The sequence below is a fragment of the Ammospiza caudacuta genome, chromosome 3, assembly GCF_027887145.1.
Source record: "Ammospiza caudacuta isolate bAmmCau1 chromosome 3, bAmmCau1.pri, whole genome shotgun sequence".
NCBI classification, from domain to species: Eukaryota; Metazoa; Chordata; class Aves; order Passeriformes; family Passerellidae; genus Ammospiza; species Ammospiza caudacuta.
This window is the reverse complement of record NC_080595.1, coordinates 118,759,686-118,776,861: the sequence shown is the minus strand read 5'-3', so window position 1 is coordinate 118,776,861 and position 17,176 is coordinate 118,759,686. Positions and strand designations below refer to the sequence as shown.

Genomic DNA, 17,176 nt, shown 5'->3' with positions numbered 1-17,176 from the left:
CGTTCCCAGCGGCGGGCGGGGGGCTCGGGCGGGGGCTCGGGGGGGCCGGGCCGGGCAGGACGGCACCGCTCCCAGCCCAGGGCATCCCCCGGCCCGCGCCCGGGGCAGCTGGGGGGCTGCTGGGGGGCTGCAGCCGCCCCCCGACACAGCCCCCGGGATTTGGGGTGCTGGGGGGCAGTTGGGGAGCTCAGCCCCCTGCCCCAGTGCCCCCCGAGCGGCCCCTCCCGCGGGGTGGGGGGAGGATGGGGAGGGCAGGGGAGTGGGGGGTGGGCGCAGGCTGGGGGTGCCGGGTTGGGGTGTGGGATCTGGGGGTGCAGATTGGGGCTGTGCGGTGCACGCTGTACCCCAAGCACAGCGGGCGCTGGGGGGGGACTCCCCGGCCCCCTTCCCTCGGCAGCCCGGGGAGCCCCCGGGGAAGCCCCGGTCCCCTGGGTGGCACAGCGCTGCCACCCCACGCCAGCGCCCCGCGGGCACGCTCGGCCCGTGGGCACCGGGATGCCGTCGGTGACGGGCCGGGGCTGGCACCGGCACCCCCCGCACCCCCAGACCACCGCTACTGCCCCCCTGTCAGCGGCGGTGCCACCAGGCAGCCCCACGGCACGGCACGGCACGGCACGGCCCGGCACAGCACGGCCCGGCACGGTACCTCGGCCCCCCGTTCCCCTGCGAGTCGCCTCCCGGGGTGCCGCTGCCTGAGCCCCCCACTATCCCCGAGTCCCCCGGGACCCCGCTCCCGCCGCGCCTCGGCACGGCACGGCACGGCTCGGCACGGCACGGCACGGCCCCGAGGCGCTTATGGCACGGCACGGCTGGGCACGGCACGGACACGTGCAGCGGGAGGGAAGCACCGGGGACACCGCGGCTGCACCTCGGGGGATCCCCGGCCGCGCTCGCTCGGGGGGTCCCAAGCCGGGGGTCCCAAGCCGGGGGTCTCCGCCGTGCCGCCCCCGGTCCCGCCGGCAGCGGGGACCCTCCGGCAGCCCCGGGGCACGGCCGAGCCCCTCTCCCTCCCTCCCGGCCGGGCCCGCCTGGCGCTGCTGGCGGCTTTGATTCGCTTCCAGCCAACATGGTCTCCGAAGGCTCTAAAAATAGTTGTTGTGCGCACAAGCCCCGCGGCACGCAGCGAGCCCCGGCCGCCGAACAAAGCCGGGATCCGCCGCGGCCCGGCCGCCTCCCGCCGCCCGCCCCATCCCGGAGGGGCCCGCGGGACCCGGCCCCGCTCCCCGCGCTCTTACCGGCACGGCACGGCACGGCCCGGCCCGGGGGATCCGCGGCCCCGTGCCCTGGCTCAGGCTCAGGCCGCCGGCACCGGCCTCGGCGGCATCCCCCGGCCGCGGGCACGGAGCCCGCCCGGTGCTCCGGCGCTCCGGCGCTCCCCGTGCGCGGCCCGTGTGTCCCCGGTGCTGGCGGCGCTGCCCTCCCGGGGGCCCCGGCGGTGCCGCTGCCGCACGGCGGGAGCGGCGAGTCACGCTCGGCGCGGCGGCAGAGGCGTTCCGAACTGGGTTACCTGCGCCGGCTGGGCGAGACACGCGGCAGCCACCGGCACGAAAATGGATGGAAAACCCACCCGAAATCCCGCCTTTTTGCTTTTTTTTTCTTTCCTTTTTTTTCTTTTTTTTTTTCTTTTATATATATATATATATATATATATATATATATATATATATATATATTTCGGGACCTCGGCGGTGCCGTGCCGCAGCCGGGAGCCTGCAGGGACCTTAACCGGCCATTTTAGGTGACGGCGAGCGGGGTGTCCCCCGCAGCCCCCGGTGCCCGTGGGACGCCGTCACCGCAGTGTCCCCCCCGTCCCCAGGTGACCCCGCGAGCGGCGGTGACACCCCCGCCTTGGCCGGGGTCCCCCGTGCGCCGGCGGCCGTGGGGACGCACGAGGGACCCCGGCCAAGCGCCTCTCCCGTGACAAGTGCCGCAGCGTATTATTATTGTTGTTGTCACTTTGAGTCACTGCCGCCGCCGCGCTCCTCCTCCTCCTCCTCCTCCTCCTTCTCCTCCTCCTCCTTGCCAGCAGCACGGAACGGCTCCGGGATTGACTCAGAGAGGGGACAGGAGCGGCGGCCGTGAGTCACCCCCAGCCTGTGCGCCCCCAAAGCCGAGTCACCCCCAAAGCCTTGAGTCACCCCCAGCCTGTGCGCCCCCAAAGCCGAGTCACCCTCGAGCCCCCCAAACCCCGGAGTCACCCCCAGCCTGTGTCCCCCAAATCCTGCGTCACCCCCAGCCCGTGGCCTTGACCCCGTCTCCGGGGCTGTAATTTAGGGGTGAAATATTTGGCCCCTGCGTGCCACAGCTCTGGAAGCATCTGGGGGACTCGGGGGTGAAGTGCCAGTGGGAGCTGGGGCGATCCTAAAAATACTAAAAATACACCTGGTCCCAAGGGGGGGGACCCTGGGGAGCTCAGCTGCACTGAGCAAACCCTGTGGTGCACTCCAGGGATGGAGTCACTGCACCCCATGGCACCCCAAGGATGGAATCACTGCACCCATGGCACCCCAAGGATGGACATGGCACCCCAAGGATGGAGTCACTGCACCCCATGGCACCCCAAGGATGGAGTCACTGCACCCCACAGCACCCTGGGAGTGATTCACTGCACCCCATGGCACCCCTGCACCCCACAGCACCCTAGGGAGAAACACATGGCAGCCCACAGAACCCCTGAGAGTGATGCATAGCACCCCAGCACCCCATGGCACCCCACGGAGTGATTCCTGCACTCCAGGGCACCATAGCACCCCAAAGAGTAAATCACAGCACCCATGAACAATCCCAGCACCCCAAAGAGTCAATCACAGCACCCCATGAACAATCCCAGCACCCCAAAGAGTAAATCACAGCACCCCATGAACAATACCCAGCACCCCATGAACAATACCCAGCACCCCATGGCACCCCTGGGAAGGATTTCCTGCACTGCATGGCACCATGGCACCCCAAAGAGTAAATCACAGCACCCATGAACAATCCCAGCACCCCAAAGAGTCAATCACAGCACCCATGAACAATCCCAGCACCCCAAAGAGTCAATCACAGCACCCCAGGGCACCCCATGAACGATCACAGCACCCCATGGCACCCCAAAGAGTAAATCACAGTGCCCATGAACAACCCTCAGCACCCCAAAGAGTAAATCCCAGCACCCCATGGCACCCCAGGGACTGATTCACTGCACTCCAGGGCACCACAACACTCCAAAGAGTCAATCCCAGCGCCCCAGGGCACCCCAAAGAGTCAATCCCAGCGCCTCATGAGCAATCACAGCACCCCACAGCACCCCAAAGAGTCAATCCCAGCGCCTCATGAACAATCACAGCACCCCACAGCACCCCAAAGAGTCAATCCCAGCGCCTCATGAACAATACCTGGCACCCCAAGGACAGTCCCCAGCACCCCAGGGCACCCCAGGACCAGGCCCTGCCCTGCTGCACACCACAGCCAAGGGCAGCCACAGCCCCACAGCCAGAGCAGCACCCACCTGCCCAGGGCATGGGGCGGGATAATGGGATGGGATAGTGGGATGGGCTGGGATAATGGGATGTTATGGGCAGGGTAGGATGTGATGGGGTGGGATGGGTTGTTATGCAGTGTTATGGGGTGGGATGGGGTATTATGGGGTGTTATGGGGTGGGATGGGTTGTTATGGGTTGTTATAGGTGTTATGGGATGGGATGGGTTGTTATAGGGTGTTATGGGGCGAGATGGGGTATAATGGGGCGGGATGGGCTGTTATGGGTTGTTATAGGGTGTTATGGGTTGTTATGGGGTGTTATGGGTTGTTATAGGGTGTTATGGGCTGTTATGGTTTGTTATGGGTTGTTATGGTGCGTTATGGGGTGTTATGGGGTATTATGGGGTGTTATGGGCTGTTATGGTGCGTTATGGGGTGTTATGGTGCGTTATGGGTTGTTATGGGTTGTTATGGGGTGTTATGGGTTGTTATGGGTGTTATAGGGTGTTATGCAGTGTTATGGGTTGTTATGGGGTGTTATGGGTTGTTATGGTGCATTATGGGTTGTTATGGGGTGTTATGGATTGTTATGGGGTGTTATGGGTTGTTATGGGGTGTTATGGGTTGTTATAGGGTGTTATGGGTTGTTATGGGTGTTATAGGGTGTTATGCAGTGTTATGGGTTGTTATGGGGTGTTATGGGCTGTTATGGTGCGTTATGGGGTGTTATGGGATATTATGGGGTGTTATGGGTTGTTATGGGGTGTTATGGGTTGTTATAGGGTGTTATGGGTTGTTATGGGGTGTTATAGGGTGTTATGGGTTGTTATGGGGTGTTATGGGGTGTTATGGGTGTTATAGGGTGTTATGGGTTGTTATGGGGTGTTATAGGGTGTTATGGGTTGTTGTGGGGTGTTATGGGTTGTTATGGGTTGTTATGGGGTGTTATGGGTTGTTATGGGTTGTTATGGGTTGTTGTGGGGTGTTATGGGTTGTTATAGGGTGTTATGGGCTCTTATGGTGCGTTATGGGGTGTTATGGGGTGGGATGGGCCACTGAGGCATGCGGCCCCCCTGTGCCAGGCCGTGCCCAGCCCTGCAGGTGGCACAGGGTGGATGCAGCCAGAGGATCCCGCAGGAACAGGATCCTGCTGCAGCACCGGGAACACCGGGAACGGGAACGCCCCGCCGGGAGCACCCAGGAGCTGCAGGAGCTCCGGTACCGGGGAGAAAACCCGGGAGATGGGCTGATCCCGGTGAGCAGGGCCTGGGGCAGGGCTGGGGGCCTGGGGCAGGGCTGGGGGCCTGGGGCAGGGCTGGGGCAGGGCTGGGGCCATGCTCAGCAGGATGGGATGGGCTGGGAGCAGTGGAGAACCACGGGAACCGGCCCCACACCCGGCACACACTGAGCCCAGCACCGGGCCAGAGGGACGGGGCCGTGCCGGGGGAGGGGAGCCTGCTGAGGGCTCCTCCTGAGCTGGGGGGGAAACTGAGCGGGGCCTGCAGCCATCCCGGGCCTGGGGCCATCCCAGCAAACCCAAACTGAGCAGGGCTGGGGCCATCTCAGCAAACCCAAACCCATCCCAGGCCTGGGGCCATCTCAGCAAACCCAAACCCATCCCAGGCCTGGGGCCATCCCAGCAAACCCAAACCCATCCCAGGGCCTGGGGCCATCTCAGCAAACCCAAACTGAGCAGGGCTGGGGCCATCTCAGCAAACCCAAACCCATCCCAGGGCCTGGGGCCATCTCAGCAAACCCAAACTGAGCAGGGCTGGGGCCATCCCAGCAAACCCAAACCCATCCCAGGCCTGGGGCCATCCCAGCAAACCCAAACTGAGCAGGGCTGGGGCCATCCCAGCAAACCCAAACCTATCCCATCAAACTCAAACCCAATCCAGGGCCTAGGAGTCATCCCACCAAACCCAAACTGAAAACCAAACCCAATGCGGGGCCTGGATCCATCCCACCAAACCCAAACTGAGCAGGGCTGGGGCCATCCCAGCAAACCCAAACCCATCCCACCAGACTCAAACCGGGGCCTGCAGCCATCCCAGCAAACTCAAACCCAAATCCAACCACAAACCCATTGCAAGGCCTGGAGCCATCCCAGCAAACCCAAACCCATCCCACCAGACTCAAACCAGGGCCTGCAGCCATCCCAGCAAACCCAAACTCAAATCCAATCCAGGGCCTGGAGCCATCCCACTAAACTAAAACTCAAACCCAAACCCATCCCACCAAACTCAAACCAGGGCCTGGAGCCATCCCAGCAAACTCAAACCCATCCCAGCAAACCCAAATGCATCTCAGGGCCTGGAGCCATCCATTCAAACTCAAACCCAAATCCAACCCCAAACCCAATCCAGGGCCTGCAGCCATCCCAGCAAAGCCAAACCCAAAACCATCCCAGGGCCTGAAGCCAAACCACCAACCCCAAACCTTGCCAGGCCCTGGGCCATCCCACCAAACCCAAACCCAACCCCAACCCCAAGCCCATCCCGTGGCCCGGAGCCACCCCAGCACACCCGCACCGTGCCGTGCCACGCCGTGGCACACGCGTGCCTGGCACGCTCCTGTGGCACCTGCCGGCCCACGCGCTGCCCCGGGGTACCGCGCCCTGCTGTGGGAAGGGGTGTGCCAAAATACAACTGGGACGGGCCAAAACAAAACTGGGATGGGCCAAAGAGAACTGGGATGAGCCAAAGTAAAACTTCCTGCACGAAATCCAGCGCCTGAGGCTCTGAGAGTGAGAGTGGCAGCCATGGCATGGCGTGGCATGGCACGGCGCGGGGTGGCACAGGGTGGGGTGGTGCAGCGTGGCAAGGCACAGGGGCTGGGGACACAGCGGTGGCTGCCAACGTATTGCAGGGACACGGCCAGCCAGGGTCATTGCGGCACGCTGGGATGCACTGGGACACACCGGGACACCAAAGATGCACCAGGATCACCAGGATGCACTGGGACATACTGGGACAAACTGGGATGCACTGGGACACACCGGGACACCAAAGATGCACCAGGATCACCAGGATGCACTGGGACATACTGGGACAAACTGGGATGCACTGGGACACACCGGGACACCAAAGATGCACCAGGATCACCAGGATGCACTGGGACATACTGGGACAAACTGGGATGCACTGGGACACACCGGGACACCAAAGATGCACCAGGATCACCAGGATGCACTGGGACACACCGGGATGCACTGGGACATACTGGGACAAACTGGGATGCACTGGGACACACCGGGACACTCTGGGTTGCACTGGGACACAATAGGACAAACTGGGACACCAAGATGCACCAGGATCAGCGGGACGCACCGGGACACACCAGGACACACTGGGACACACAGAGATGCAGTGGGACACACCAGTATGCACTGGGATGCACTGGGACACACCAGTATGCACTGGGATGCATCAGGACACACTGGGACACACCAGGACACACCAGGATGCACCAGAACACACCGGAACACAGCAGGATCCACCAGGACACACTAGGACACACCGGGACACACCAGGACACACCGGGAGGCACCAGAACACAGCAGAATGCACCAGGACACACCAGGATGCATCAGGACACACTGGGACGCACTGGGATGCACTGAGACACAGCAGGTCACACTGGGACACACTGGGACGCATTGGGACACACCGAGACACACCAGGACACACCAGGACACACCGGGATGCATCAGGACACACTGGGACACACCGAGACACACCAGGATACACCAGGACATACCAGAATGCACTGGGGTGCACCGGGACACACCAGAACACATGGGGATGCACTGGGATGCACTGGGATGCACCAGGACACACTGGGATACACTGGGACACACCGGGATGCTCTGGGACACACCAGGGTTCACCGGGATGCACCAGGACAAAGTGGGATGCACCGGGACACACCAGGACACACCGGGATGCTTTGGGACACACCGGGAGACACCAGGACACACCGGGCCCGCCAGCAGGCACCAACGTGGTGCCATTCCACAAGGGAGCGGAGGCTGCTCCTTGTCACCAAAGCTGCTCGGTGTCACCAAAGCTGCTCGGTGTCACCAAAACAAGCCAGTGCCACCAGAGCTGCTCGGTATCACCAAAGCTACACCGTGTCACCAAAGCTCCTGCATGTCGCCAAAGCTGCTCCATGTCACAGAACCGCTCCACTGGGAAGTTTGGAGCTGACTCAGCACAGGGGGCCGGAGCTGCCGGAGCTGCCGGAGCTGCCGGGGCAGCGGGGTCGGTCCCACCCCAAGCCGGGGCTCCCCCGGGGGTCACCGCCACCACGGGATGTGGCCGCCGGTGCGGCGGCCAGCACGGAACCCGGCCGGTCCCGCGGTGACACCGGCGACGTCACACAAAGGGCAGAAAGAGGAACCGGGGGAGGAGGAAAATCTCATTTGGCCGCAGGTTTGCGCAGGCGAAACACCCCGGAAAGCGAAGCGGGGGGAGGAAACGGCGGTGGGAGGGAAAGGGACAGGGGAAGGAGGAGGGAGAGAGGGGAAACGAGGGGGGAGGGAGACAGCGGGGAAGTGGGGAGGGAGTGGGAAAGGGGAAGTGAGTGGGATGGGCGAGGAGCAAGAGGGAAGGGGAAAGCAAAAAGGGAAAAGGAAAGCAAAAAGGGAAGGGGAAAGCAAAAAGGGAAGGGAAATGATGGGGAAGGGGGAAGGAAGAGAGAGATAGGAAGCCAGAGGGGCAGGGGAGTGGGAGGGGAGTGGGAAGTGAGCAGGAAGGGGGAAGTGAGAGGGAAAATGAGGAGGAAGGGAGAAGTGATGAGGAAGTGGGCAGTGAGTGGGAAGGGGAGAGGAAGATGGGACAAGGGAGAGAGAAGGAGAGATGGGAGAAGGAAGGAGAGAAGGGAGAGGGAAGGGGAGAAGGGAGAGGGAAGGGGAGAAGGGAGAAGGAAGGAGAGAAGGGAGAGGGAAGGGGAGAAGGGAGAGGGAAGGGGAGAAGGGAGAGGGAAGGGGAGAAGGGAGAAGAAGGAGAGAAGGGAGAAGGAAGTGGAGAAGGGAGAGGGAAGGGGAGAAGGGAGAAGGGAAGTGGAGAAGGGAGACGAAAGGGGAGAGGGAAGGACAGAAGGGAGAGGGAAGGGGAAGGGGAGAGGGGAGAGGGAAGGGCAGGGGAAGGAGCCGGGCCCCCGGGGGGAGCAGAGCGGGCAGGCCGAGCACCCGCAGCCCCGGCAGGCCCGGCCCGGCCGCCCCCGCCCGCGGGCCCCGCGGCGCTGCGCCTCCTCCGGGGGGGATTTTTGGTGCAAAATCCCCCAAGTTCGGGCAAGGCCGGCCCGGCCCGGCCGCTCCCCCGGGGGCCCCGCCGCGGGCAGGGCACGGGCGGCCGCGGCCCCGCGTCCCGCCGGGGCGCACACGGCGGTGACACGGCGGGCCGGGAGGGGACCGGGAGGACAGCCCGCGGTGCCACCGGGCCCCGCTGCCCTTCAGCCGCCCGCGCCGCGCTCAAGGACACGGCGGCGCCGCGGGGGCCGGGCCGGCCGGGCCGCGCGGCCACCCCCGTTCGCACGGCCGGGCCGAGCGGGGCCGGGCCGGGCCGGGCGGGGGCGGCGCGGGGCCGGGGGGGCCCGGCGGGCCCGGCCCTGCCGTGTTTTCCTGCCGCGGGCCCGGGACGGCGGACGCATCGGGGCCGCGCCGGGCCGGGCCGGGCCCCGCCGAACCCCGCCGGAGGCAGCCGAAGTGCGCCGGGGGGAGCCGAACCTCGGCCGTGGGGAGCCGAACCTCAGCCGCAGGGAGCCGAACCCCCGCGGAGACACCCGAACCGCTTCCGGACGGGCCCGAGCCCTTCCGAAGGCACCACCCGAACCGAACCGGACGGGGCTGGGCCGAGCCGAACGGAGCCGAACCGAGCCGAACGCATCATCCGAACTGAACCGAATGCAGCCGAGCGCGCCCGAGCGGAGCCGAGCCGGGCCGGCGGTGCCGGTGCCGCTGTCCCGCCGTCCGTCCCGCCGTCCGTCCCGCCGTCCCGCTGTCCCGGTTACCTGGGCCGCTGCGGGCCCGGCGCAGAGCCCCGCCGAGCCCCGCCGAGCCGTGCCGAGCCCCGCCGAGCCGCCGCCGCCGCTGCGCTGCCCGGCCAGGCCTCCTCCCGCAGCGCCGCCGCCTCCACTGCAGCACCGAGCCCGCCGCGCGGTCCTAGAGCCCGCCGGCAGCGCGCACCGGCACGGGCACGGCGCGGAACCGCTCGGGAACGGGCACGGGAACGGGCACGGCACGGCTCGGAACGGCACGGGCACGGCACGGCTCGGAACGGCACGGAAACGGCTCAGGGCACGGAACGGCACGGAACGGCACGGGCGTGGCACGGCTCGGAACGGGAACGGCACGGCATGGGATGCCTTAACACGGCACGGCGCGGAACCGCACGGACACGGCTCAGGGCATGGCACGGCACAGAACGGCACGGCTCGGAATGGCACAGCACGGGCACGGCACGGGCACCGCCAGCACGGCTCAGGGAATCGCATGGCACGGCACGGCACGGCACGGCACGGCATGGCATGGCATGGCATGGCACAGAGCTGAGCTCCTGCACTGGGGCACGGACAGAACCCGGTGTGCCGTGCCAAGGCGTGCCATGCCAAACCTTGCTGTGCAGTGCCAAGCCGTGCCGTGCCAAGCCCTGCCATGTGAAGACCAAGCCAAGCTATTCCATGCCAAACCATGCCATGCCAAGCCAGGCCAGGTTGGTCTGAGCCAAGCCAAGCCAAGCAGAGTCAAGGGCTGTGCAGTGCCAAGCCAAGCTGTACCGTGCCAAGCCATGCCGTGCCAGATCAAGCCAAGGGCTATCCAGTGTCATGCCAAGATGTGCTAAACTGTGCTGTGCCAAGCCAGGCCGGGCCAAGCCAAGTGTGGTCAAGAGCTGTGCAGTACCAAGGCAAGCCAAGCCAGGCCATGCCAGGCCAAGCCAGGCCAAGCCAAGCCAGGCCAAGCCAGGCCAAGCCAAGCCAAGCCAGGCCAAGCCATGCCAAACCAAGCCAAGCCAAGCCAAGCCAAGCCAAGCCAAGCCAGGCCAAGCCAAGCCAGGCCAAGCCAGGCCAAGCCATGCCAAGCCAAGCCAAGCCAGGCCAAGCCAGGCCAAGCCAAGCCAAGCCAGGCCAAGCCAAGCCAGGCCAAGCCAAGCCAGGCCAAGCCAGGCCAAGCCAAGCCAAGCCAAGCCAGGCCAAGCCAAGCCAGGCCAAGCCAAGCCAGGCCAAGCCAGGCCAAGCCAAGCCAGGCCAAGCCAAGCCAGGCCAAGCCAAGCCAGGCCAAGCCAAGCCAAGCCAAGCCAGGCCAAGCCAAGCCAAGCCAAGCCAAGCCAGGCCAAGCCAGGCCAAGCCAAGCCAGGCCAAGCCAAGCCAAGCCAAGCCAAGCCAAGCCAAGCCAAGCCAAGCCAAGCCAGGCCAAGCCAGGCCAAGCCAAGCCATCCCTTCTCGCCCTGTCCCCACACTGGTGCCAGCCGTGTCCCCGGTGCCAGCCCCACCCCTGGCACTGCCAGCACTTCTCGGGGGCTCTGCCCCTCCCTGGATCCTGCCCGGGCAGGGGGAGGCTGGGGGGACCCCAGAGTGACCTGGGGCCCTCGGGGGGCACAGATCCATCGGGATTCCAGACCCACAGCGACCCACAGCAGCGCTCGGCCCCGGGGGCAGGGGGGTCTGGGGAGGGGTCTCAGTTCCCTCTGAGGGGCCTGGGGGGGCTGGGCTGGGAGAGCTGGGCACTGCCAGGGGAACCCAAATGGGCACTGCCAGGAGAACTCAACGGGGCACTGCCAGGGGAACCCAAATGGGCTTGGGGCAGGGGGCTCAGGGCTGCAATTGGGGAACTCCAGAGGAGCCGGGGGGCTCAGGGGGCTCAGGGGGCTCGGGGGGCTCAGGGGGCTCGGGGGGCTCAGGGCTGGGCTGGTGAAGCTCCCGATACCCCAAAGGAGCTGTGGGCAGCTGCCAGTGCCACTCCCAGCACCTGGCACAGCTGTTGTTTCAGTGCCCAAAGCCCGGGTTTGATCCAGGCCTGGGCAGGTGCTGAGGATGGGGGGACTCTGGGGGGACCCTCGGAGCACCCAGCACCCCCTGGGCACCGTCTGGGCACCGCTGGGGCTGCCAGGCTGTGGCACAGAGCCCGGCGGTGCCCAGGCTGTGCCCGGCTGTGCCCGGGTTGTGTTTGGCTGTGCCCTGGCTGTGCCCTGGCTGTGCCTTTCTGTGCCCCGGCTGTGCCCTGGCTGTGCCCTGGCTGTGCCTTTCTGTGCCCCGGCTGTGCCCTGGCTGTGCCCGGCTGTGCCCTGGCTGTGCCTTTCTGTGCCCCGGCTGTGCCCTGGCTGTGCCTGGCTGTGCCCGGCTGTGCCCTGGCTGTGCCTTGGCTGTGCCCTGGCTGTGCCCAGGCTGTGCCCTGGCTGTGCCTGGCTGTGCCCTGGCTGTGCCCGGCTGTGCCCTGGCTGTGCCCTGGCTGTGCCCTGGCTGTGCCCGGCTGTGCCCTGGCTGTGCCCTGGCTGTGCCTTTCTGTGCCCTGGCTGTGCCCGGCTGTGCCCGGCTGTGCCCGGCTGTGCCCTGGCTGTGCCTAGCTGTGCCTGGCTGTGCCCTGGCTGTGCCCGGCTGTGCCCTGGCTGTGCCTTTCTGTGCCCGGCTGTGCCCGGGTTGTGTTTGGCTGTGCCTTGGCTGTGCCCTGGCTGTGCCCGGGTTGTGTTTGGCTGTGCCCCAGCTGTGCCCGGCTGTGCCCTGGCTGTGCCCTGGCTGTGCCCGGGCTGTGCCCAGCTGTGCCCTGGCTGTGCCCTGGTTGTGCCCGGGCTGTGCCCAGCTGTGCCCTGGCTGTGCATTTCTGAGCCCCGGCTGTGCCTGGACTGTGCCTGGGTTGTGCCCTGGTTGTGCCCAGCTGTGCCCGGCTGTGCCCTGGCTGTGCCCTGGTTGTGCCCTGGCTGTGCCCCAGCTGTGCCCGGCTGTGCCCTGGCTGTGCCCAGGTTGTGTTTGGCTGTGCCTTTCTGTGCCCGGCTGTGCCCGGCTGTGCCCTGGCTGTGCCCTGGCTGTGCCTTTCTGTGCCCGGCTGTGCCCTGGCTGTGCCTTTCTGTGCCCGGCTGTGCCCGGCTGTGCCTTTCTGTGCCCGGCTGTGCCCGGCTGTGCCAGGAGCGAGCGCAGCCCCGAGAGGGGCCCCTGGGCAGGGCTGCCCTGGCCCTCCCTCCGTGCTGGGAGCTCCCGGGGCACGGGGGGGCACTGCGGAATAGCGCATTAATTAACAATGCTAATTAACGGCTGTTCCCTGCGGGACAGGCCCTGCTCGCTGCCAGGGGTGAACCGATGGGGAGCCCGGCTGGGAAGGAGCAGAGCATGGCATTGATCCCCCAAATCTCACGGGCTGGGATTGGGATGGGCATTGATCCCCCAAATCACACAGGCTGGGATTGGCATTGATCCCCCAAATCTCACGGGCTGGGATTGGGATGGGCATTGATCCCCCAAATCACACAGGCTGGGATTGGGAGTGGCATTGATCCCCCAAATCACACAGGCTGGGATTGGGAGTGGCATTGATCCCCCAAATCACACAGGCTGGGATTGGGAGTGGCATTGATCCCCCAAATCACACAGGCTGGGATTGGGAGTGGCATTGATCCCCCAAATCACACAGGCTGGGTCCTGCTGGGCTGGGATTGGGATTGATCCCTCAGATCCCATAGGCAGGGTCTTGCTCGGCTGAGATTAAACCCTCAAATCCCACGGGCAGGATTGCACTGAGCTGGGATAGACCCTGCAAATCCCATGGGTTGGGTCCTAATGGGCTGGGATTAAACCCTCAGGTCCCATGGGCAGGGACTGGGATTTACCCCCTGATCCCATGGGCAGGGATTGGGATTGGGATTGGGATTGGGATTGGGACTGGGATTGGGATTGGGATTGGGACTGGGATTGGGATTTACTCTCTGATCCCGTGCTGGGGAGCAGCCCCACATGGGCTGGGCTGGGCAGAGGAGGAGGAAGAGGAGGAGGAAGAGGAGGATGCCCATGGCTCATCCACCTTCCCCAGCAGGCCCTGCTGTCCCCACGGTGTCCCCACGGTGTCCCCACGGTGTCCCCATGGTGTCCCCACGGTGTCCCCATGGTGTCCCCACGGTGTCCCCATGTCCCCAGCGCCACCGTGCCCCCCGGGGGTGGCAGCTCCATCCCCTGCAGGCTGAGAGCCCCGTGGTGTCCCTGTGGTGTCCCCTTGGTGTCCCCATGTCCCGGTGGTGTCCCCAGGGTGTCCCCAGGGTGTCCCCAGGGTGTCCCCAAGGTGTCCCCATGTCTCCAGCGCCACCGTGCCCCACGGGGGTGGCAGTTCTATCCCCTGCAGGCTGAGGAGCCCTGTGGTGTCCCCACGATGTCCCATGGTGTCCCCATGTCCCCAGAGCCACCGTGCCCCCAGAGCAGCTCAGCCCCAGCCCTGTCCCCCTCCCCGGGCAGGACGTGTCCCCTGCTGTCCCCAGGCAGCGTCCCCTGCCACCGCTGCTGCCACCCCTACACTGGGGTGTCCCTGGGGTCCCAGCCAGCCCTGTGACCGCACCGCGGTAACGCGGTAACGCGGTGACACGGTGACACGGTGACACGGTGACAGCTGCAGGGCAGGGCGGGTCCCTGGGGCGGGATGGGGTTAATTAGGGATTAATTATTCATGCCTGGGGGCGGCTCCAAATTAAACCGGGCTGGTGACACGGCCTGGGGAGTGCTGGTGGCACCGTGTGACAGTGGGACAGGGTGTGCCCGTGTGCTGGCAGTGTCACCGTGTGCTGGCAGTGTCACTGTGTGCCAGGGTGTCACCGTGTGCTGGCAGTGTCACCGTGTGCTGGGCAGTGTCACTGTGTGCCAGGGTGTCACCATGTCCTGGCAGTGTCACCGTGTGCTGGGCAGTGTCACTGTGTGCTGGGCAGTGTCACTGTGTGCCAGGGTGTCACCGTGTGCCAGGGTGTCACCATGTCCTGGCAGTGTCACTGTGTGCCAGGGTGTCACTGTGTGCCAGGGTGTCACCATGTGCTGGCAGTGTCACTGTGTGCCAGGGTGTCACCGTGTGCTGGCAGTGTCACCATGTCCTGGCAGTGTCACTGTGTGCCAGGGTGGGGGTGACCCTCCCTGGCCACCTGTGCCAGGCCCTGGGGACACAGGTGTGGTGACACTGGTGACACAGCTGCCAAGCTGAGCAGTGCCATGGGGCAGTGAGGGTGGCAGCGCTGGTGGCCAAGGGATGGTGACCCCGAGGGACGCAGGTGTGATGCCACCCGCACTGGAGGGACCCCAGGGGACCCGGGCATGGTGCCACCATGGCTCAGGTGACCCAAGGGACATGACTGTGATGGTCCCACGGCCAGAGGGATCCCGAGACTCAGCTGTGGTGGCATCGTGGCCCCAGGGCCCGCAAGCTGCTGGCACTGCCACTGCTGGGTGCTCCTGGTGTCCTGGTTCCGTGTCCCAGTGCTGTGTCCTGGTGCCACTCCTGGTGACATGTCCCGGTTCTGTGTCCCGGTTCCATGTCCCAGTGCCAGTCCTTGTCCATGTCCCAGTGCTGTGTCCTGGTGCCACTCCTGGTGACATGCCCTGGTGCCGTGTCCTGGTGCCACTCCCAGTGTCGTGTCCTGGTGCCCTGTCCCGGTGCCACTCCTGGTGCCATGTTCTGGTTCTGTGTCCCGGTTCCATGTCCCAGTGCCAGTCCTTGTCCATGTCCCGGTGCCGTGTCCCAGTTCTGTGTCCCGGTTCTGTGTCCTGGTGCCGTGTCCCGGTTCTGTGTCCCGGTTCCATGTCCTGGTTCCATGTCCCGGTTCTGTGTCCCGGTTCTGTGTCCCGGTTCCATGTCCCGGTGCCGTGTCCCGGTGCCATGTCCCGGTTCTGTGTCCCGGTTCCGTGTCCCGGTGCCATGTCCCGGTTCCGTGTCCTGGTGCCGTGTCCTGGTTCTGTGTCCCGGTTCCGTGTCCCGGTGCCGTGTCCCGGTTCTGTGTCCCGGTGCCGTGTCCCGGTTCCGTGTCCCGGTGCCGTGTCCCGGTTCTGTGTCCCGGTGCCGTGTCCCGGTTCTGTGTCCCGGTTCCGTGTCCCGGTTCCGTGTCCCGGTGCCGTGTCCCGGTGCCGTGTCCCAGTGCCGTGTCCCGGTACCATGTCCCGGTTCCATGTCCCGGTACCATGTCCCGGTTCCATGTCCCGGTTCCATGTCCCGGTACCGTGTCCCGGTACCGTGTCCCGGTACCACTCCCGCCGTGCCGCTGCCGCTGCCTCCGCCCGGGGAGGAGAGCAGAGCAGCTGCGGCCGTGCCCGCTGTCCCCGCTGTTCCCGCTGTCCCCGCTGTCCCCGCTGTCCCTCCCGCCTGACCTCGTTTCCCGGTTATGCAACCGCGGCCGGTTCCTCTCAGCGGCGATGGCCGCAGCCCGGGCACCGCGGGCACCGCGGGCACCGCGATCCCGCAAGGGGCTCAGTGTCCCCCGGTGCCACCGGGGCCCGTGCCACCCCTGGCTGTGGGAGCGCCGGTGGCACCGGTGGCACGGCGCGGGCGGTGCCCCGTCCCTGGGGACACGGCGAGTGCCACACGGAGCCGCGGGGCGGGCAGGGTGGGCACGGGATGGGCACAGCCTGGGGCCGCACCCGCGTCACCTGTGCCACCCATGGGCAGGAGGAGGAGGAGGAGGAGGAGGGGGCTGGGATGAAGGGCAGGGGGGGCAGCGATGAAGGGATCGAGCCGGGGATGGGATGGGATGGGATGGGATGGGGTGGGATGGGATGGGATGGGATGGGGTGGGATGGGATGGGATGGGATGGGATGGGATGGGATGGGATGGGATGGGATGGGATGGGATGGGGGGCCGGGGGAGCAGCCCCGGGACCTGGCGCTGAGCCGAGCCCCCGGCCCCGTGTTGGGGGACACCGGGTGTACAGGGGGTCCCTGAGGGTGCACAGAGACCCTGGGGTGTCCACGGGGTGTTTGGGGCGCCCGTGCTCTCTCCTTGGGGTGCTTGAGCTTCTGGGGACCCTCCATGGGGCACTTGGGGTCCTCAGGGTCTCTGTGGGGCTCCCGCGGCCTCCTTGGAGTGCACCAGACCTGAGGCGTCCATGGGGCTCCTGGGGTGTCCATGGGGTTCCTGGGGTGTCCATGGGGCTCCTGGGGTGTCTATGGGGCTCCTGGGGCGTCCATGGGGTTCCTGGGATGTCCATGGGGTTCCTGGGGCGTCTATGGGGCTCTTGGGGTGTCCATGGGGTTCCTGGGATGTCCATGGGGTTCCTGGGGTGTCCATGGGGTTCCTGGGGTGTCCATGGGGCTCTTGGGGTGTCCATGGGGTTCCTGGGATGTCCATGGGGTTCCTGGGGTGTCCATGGGGCTCTTGGGGTGTCCATGGGGTTCCTGGGGTGTCCATGGGGCTCTTGGGGTGTCCATGGGGTTCCTGGGATGTCCATGGGGTTCCTGGGGTGTCCATGGGGCTCTTGGGGTCTCCGTGGGGCCGAGCAGGAGCTGCCCCTCCCCCTGCAGCCGGGAACAATCGGGATTAATTACGGCTCTAATGAGGAGTGAGAGGGTTACGGCCCGGGGGACGAGCGGGCGGCCCCGGCGCGGTGCCAGAGCCGGGTACGCGACAGCGCCGTCGCCACCTCGATGTCCCCAGGCCCGGGGTTTGCTGTGGGCGTCCCCGCCTTGGTGCCAGCGGGCATCGGGGGTTCTGTCACCGCCCTGATGCCCCAGTCCCGCTCTCCCCGGCCAGATGTGCGGCCGTGCGG

The 17,176-nt window shown here is 65.9% G+C and overlaps 1 protein-coding gene across 1 annotated transcript; it reads left to right on the top strand.

Annotated features, from left to right (window-relative positions):
- The first annotated feature begins 242 nt into the window (after nucleotides 1-242).
- LOC131555505 (collagen alpha-1(I) chain-like) lies at nucleotides 243-16,973 on the top strand. Its single transcript, XM_058801542.1, has 10 exons — nucleotides 243-642; nucleotides 835-1,464; nucleotides 1,739-1,924; nucleotides 4,546-4,681; nucleotides 8,752-8,992; nucleotides 9,606-9,979; nucleotides 10,322-10,757; nucleotides 13,918-14,006; nucleotides 15,822-16,017; nucleotides 16,932-16,973. The coding sequence occupies exons 1-10, from the start codon at nucleotides 243-245 to the stop codon at nucleotides 16,971-16,973; spliced, it is 2,730 nt and encodes a 909-aa protein (XP_058657525.1).
- Nucleotides 16,974-17,176: the final 203 nt, after the last annotated feature.

Bases quoted from the DNA above. Each gene is read 5' to 3' on its own strand.
- LOC131555505 (XM_058801542.1), top strand. From the start codon at position 243: ATGGGGAGGGCAGGGGAGTGGGGGGTGGGCGCAGGCTGGGGGTGCCGG. The intron at 4,682-8,751 runs GTACCGGGGAGA...AAATCCCCCAAG, and splicing joins CAGGAGCTGCAGGAGCTCCG to TTCGGGCAAGGCCGGCCCGG. The intron at 16,018-16,931 runs GTGGGCACGGGA...CTCCCCCTGCAG, and splicing joins GGAGCCGCGGGGCGGGCAGG to CCGGGAACAATCGGGATTAA.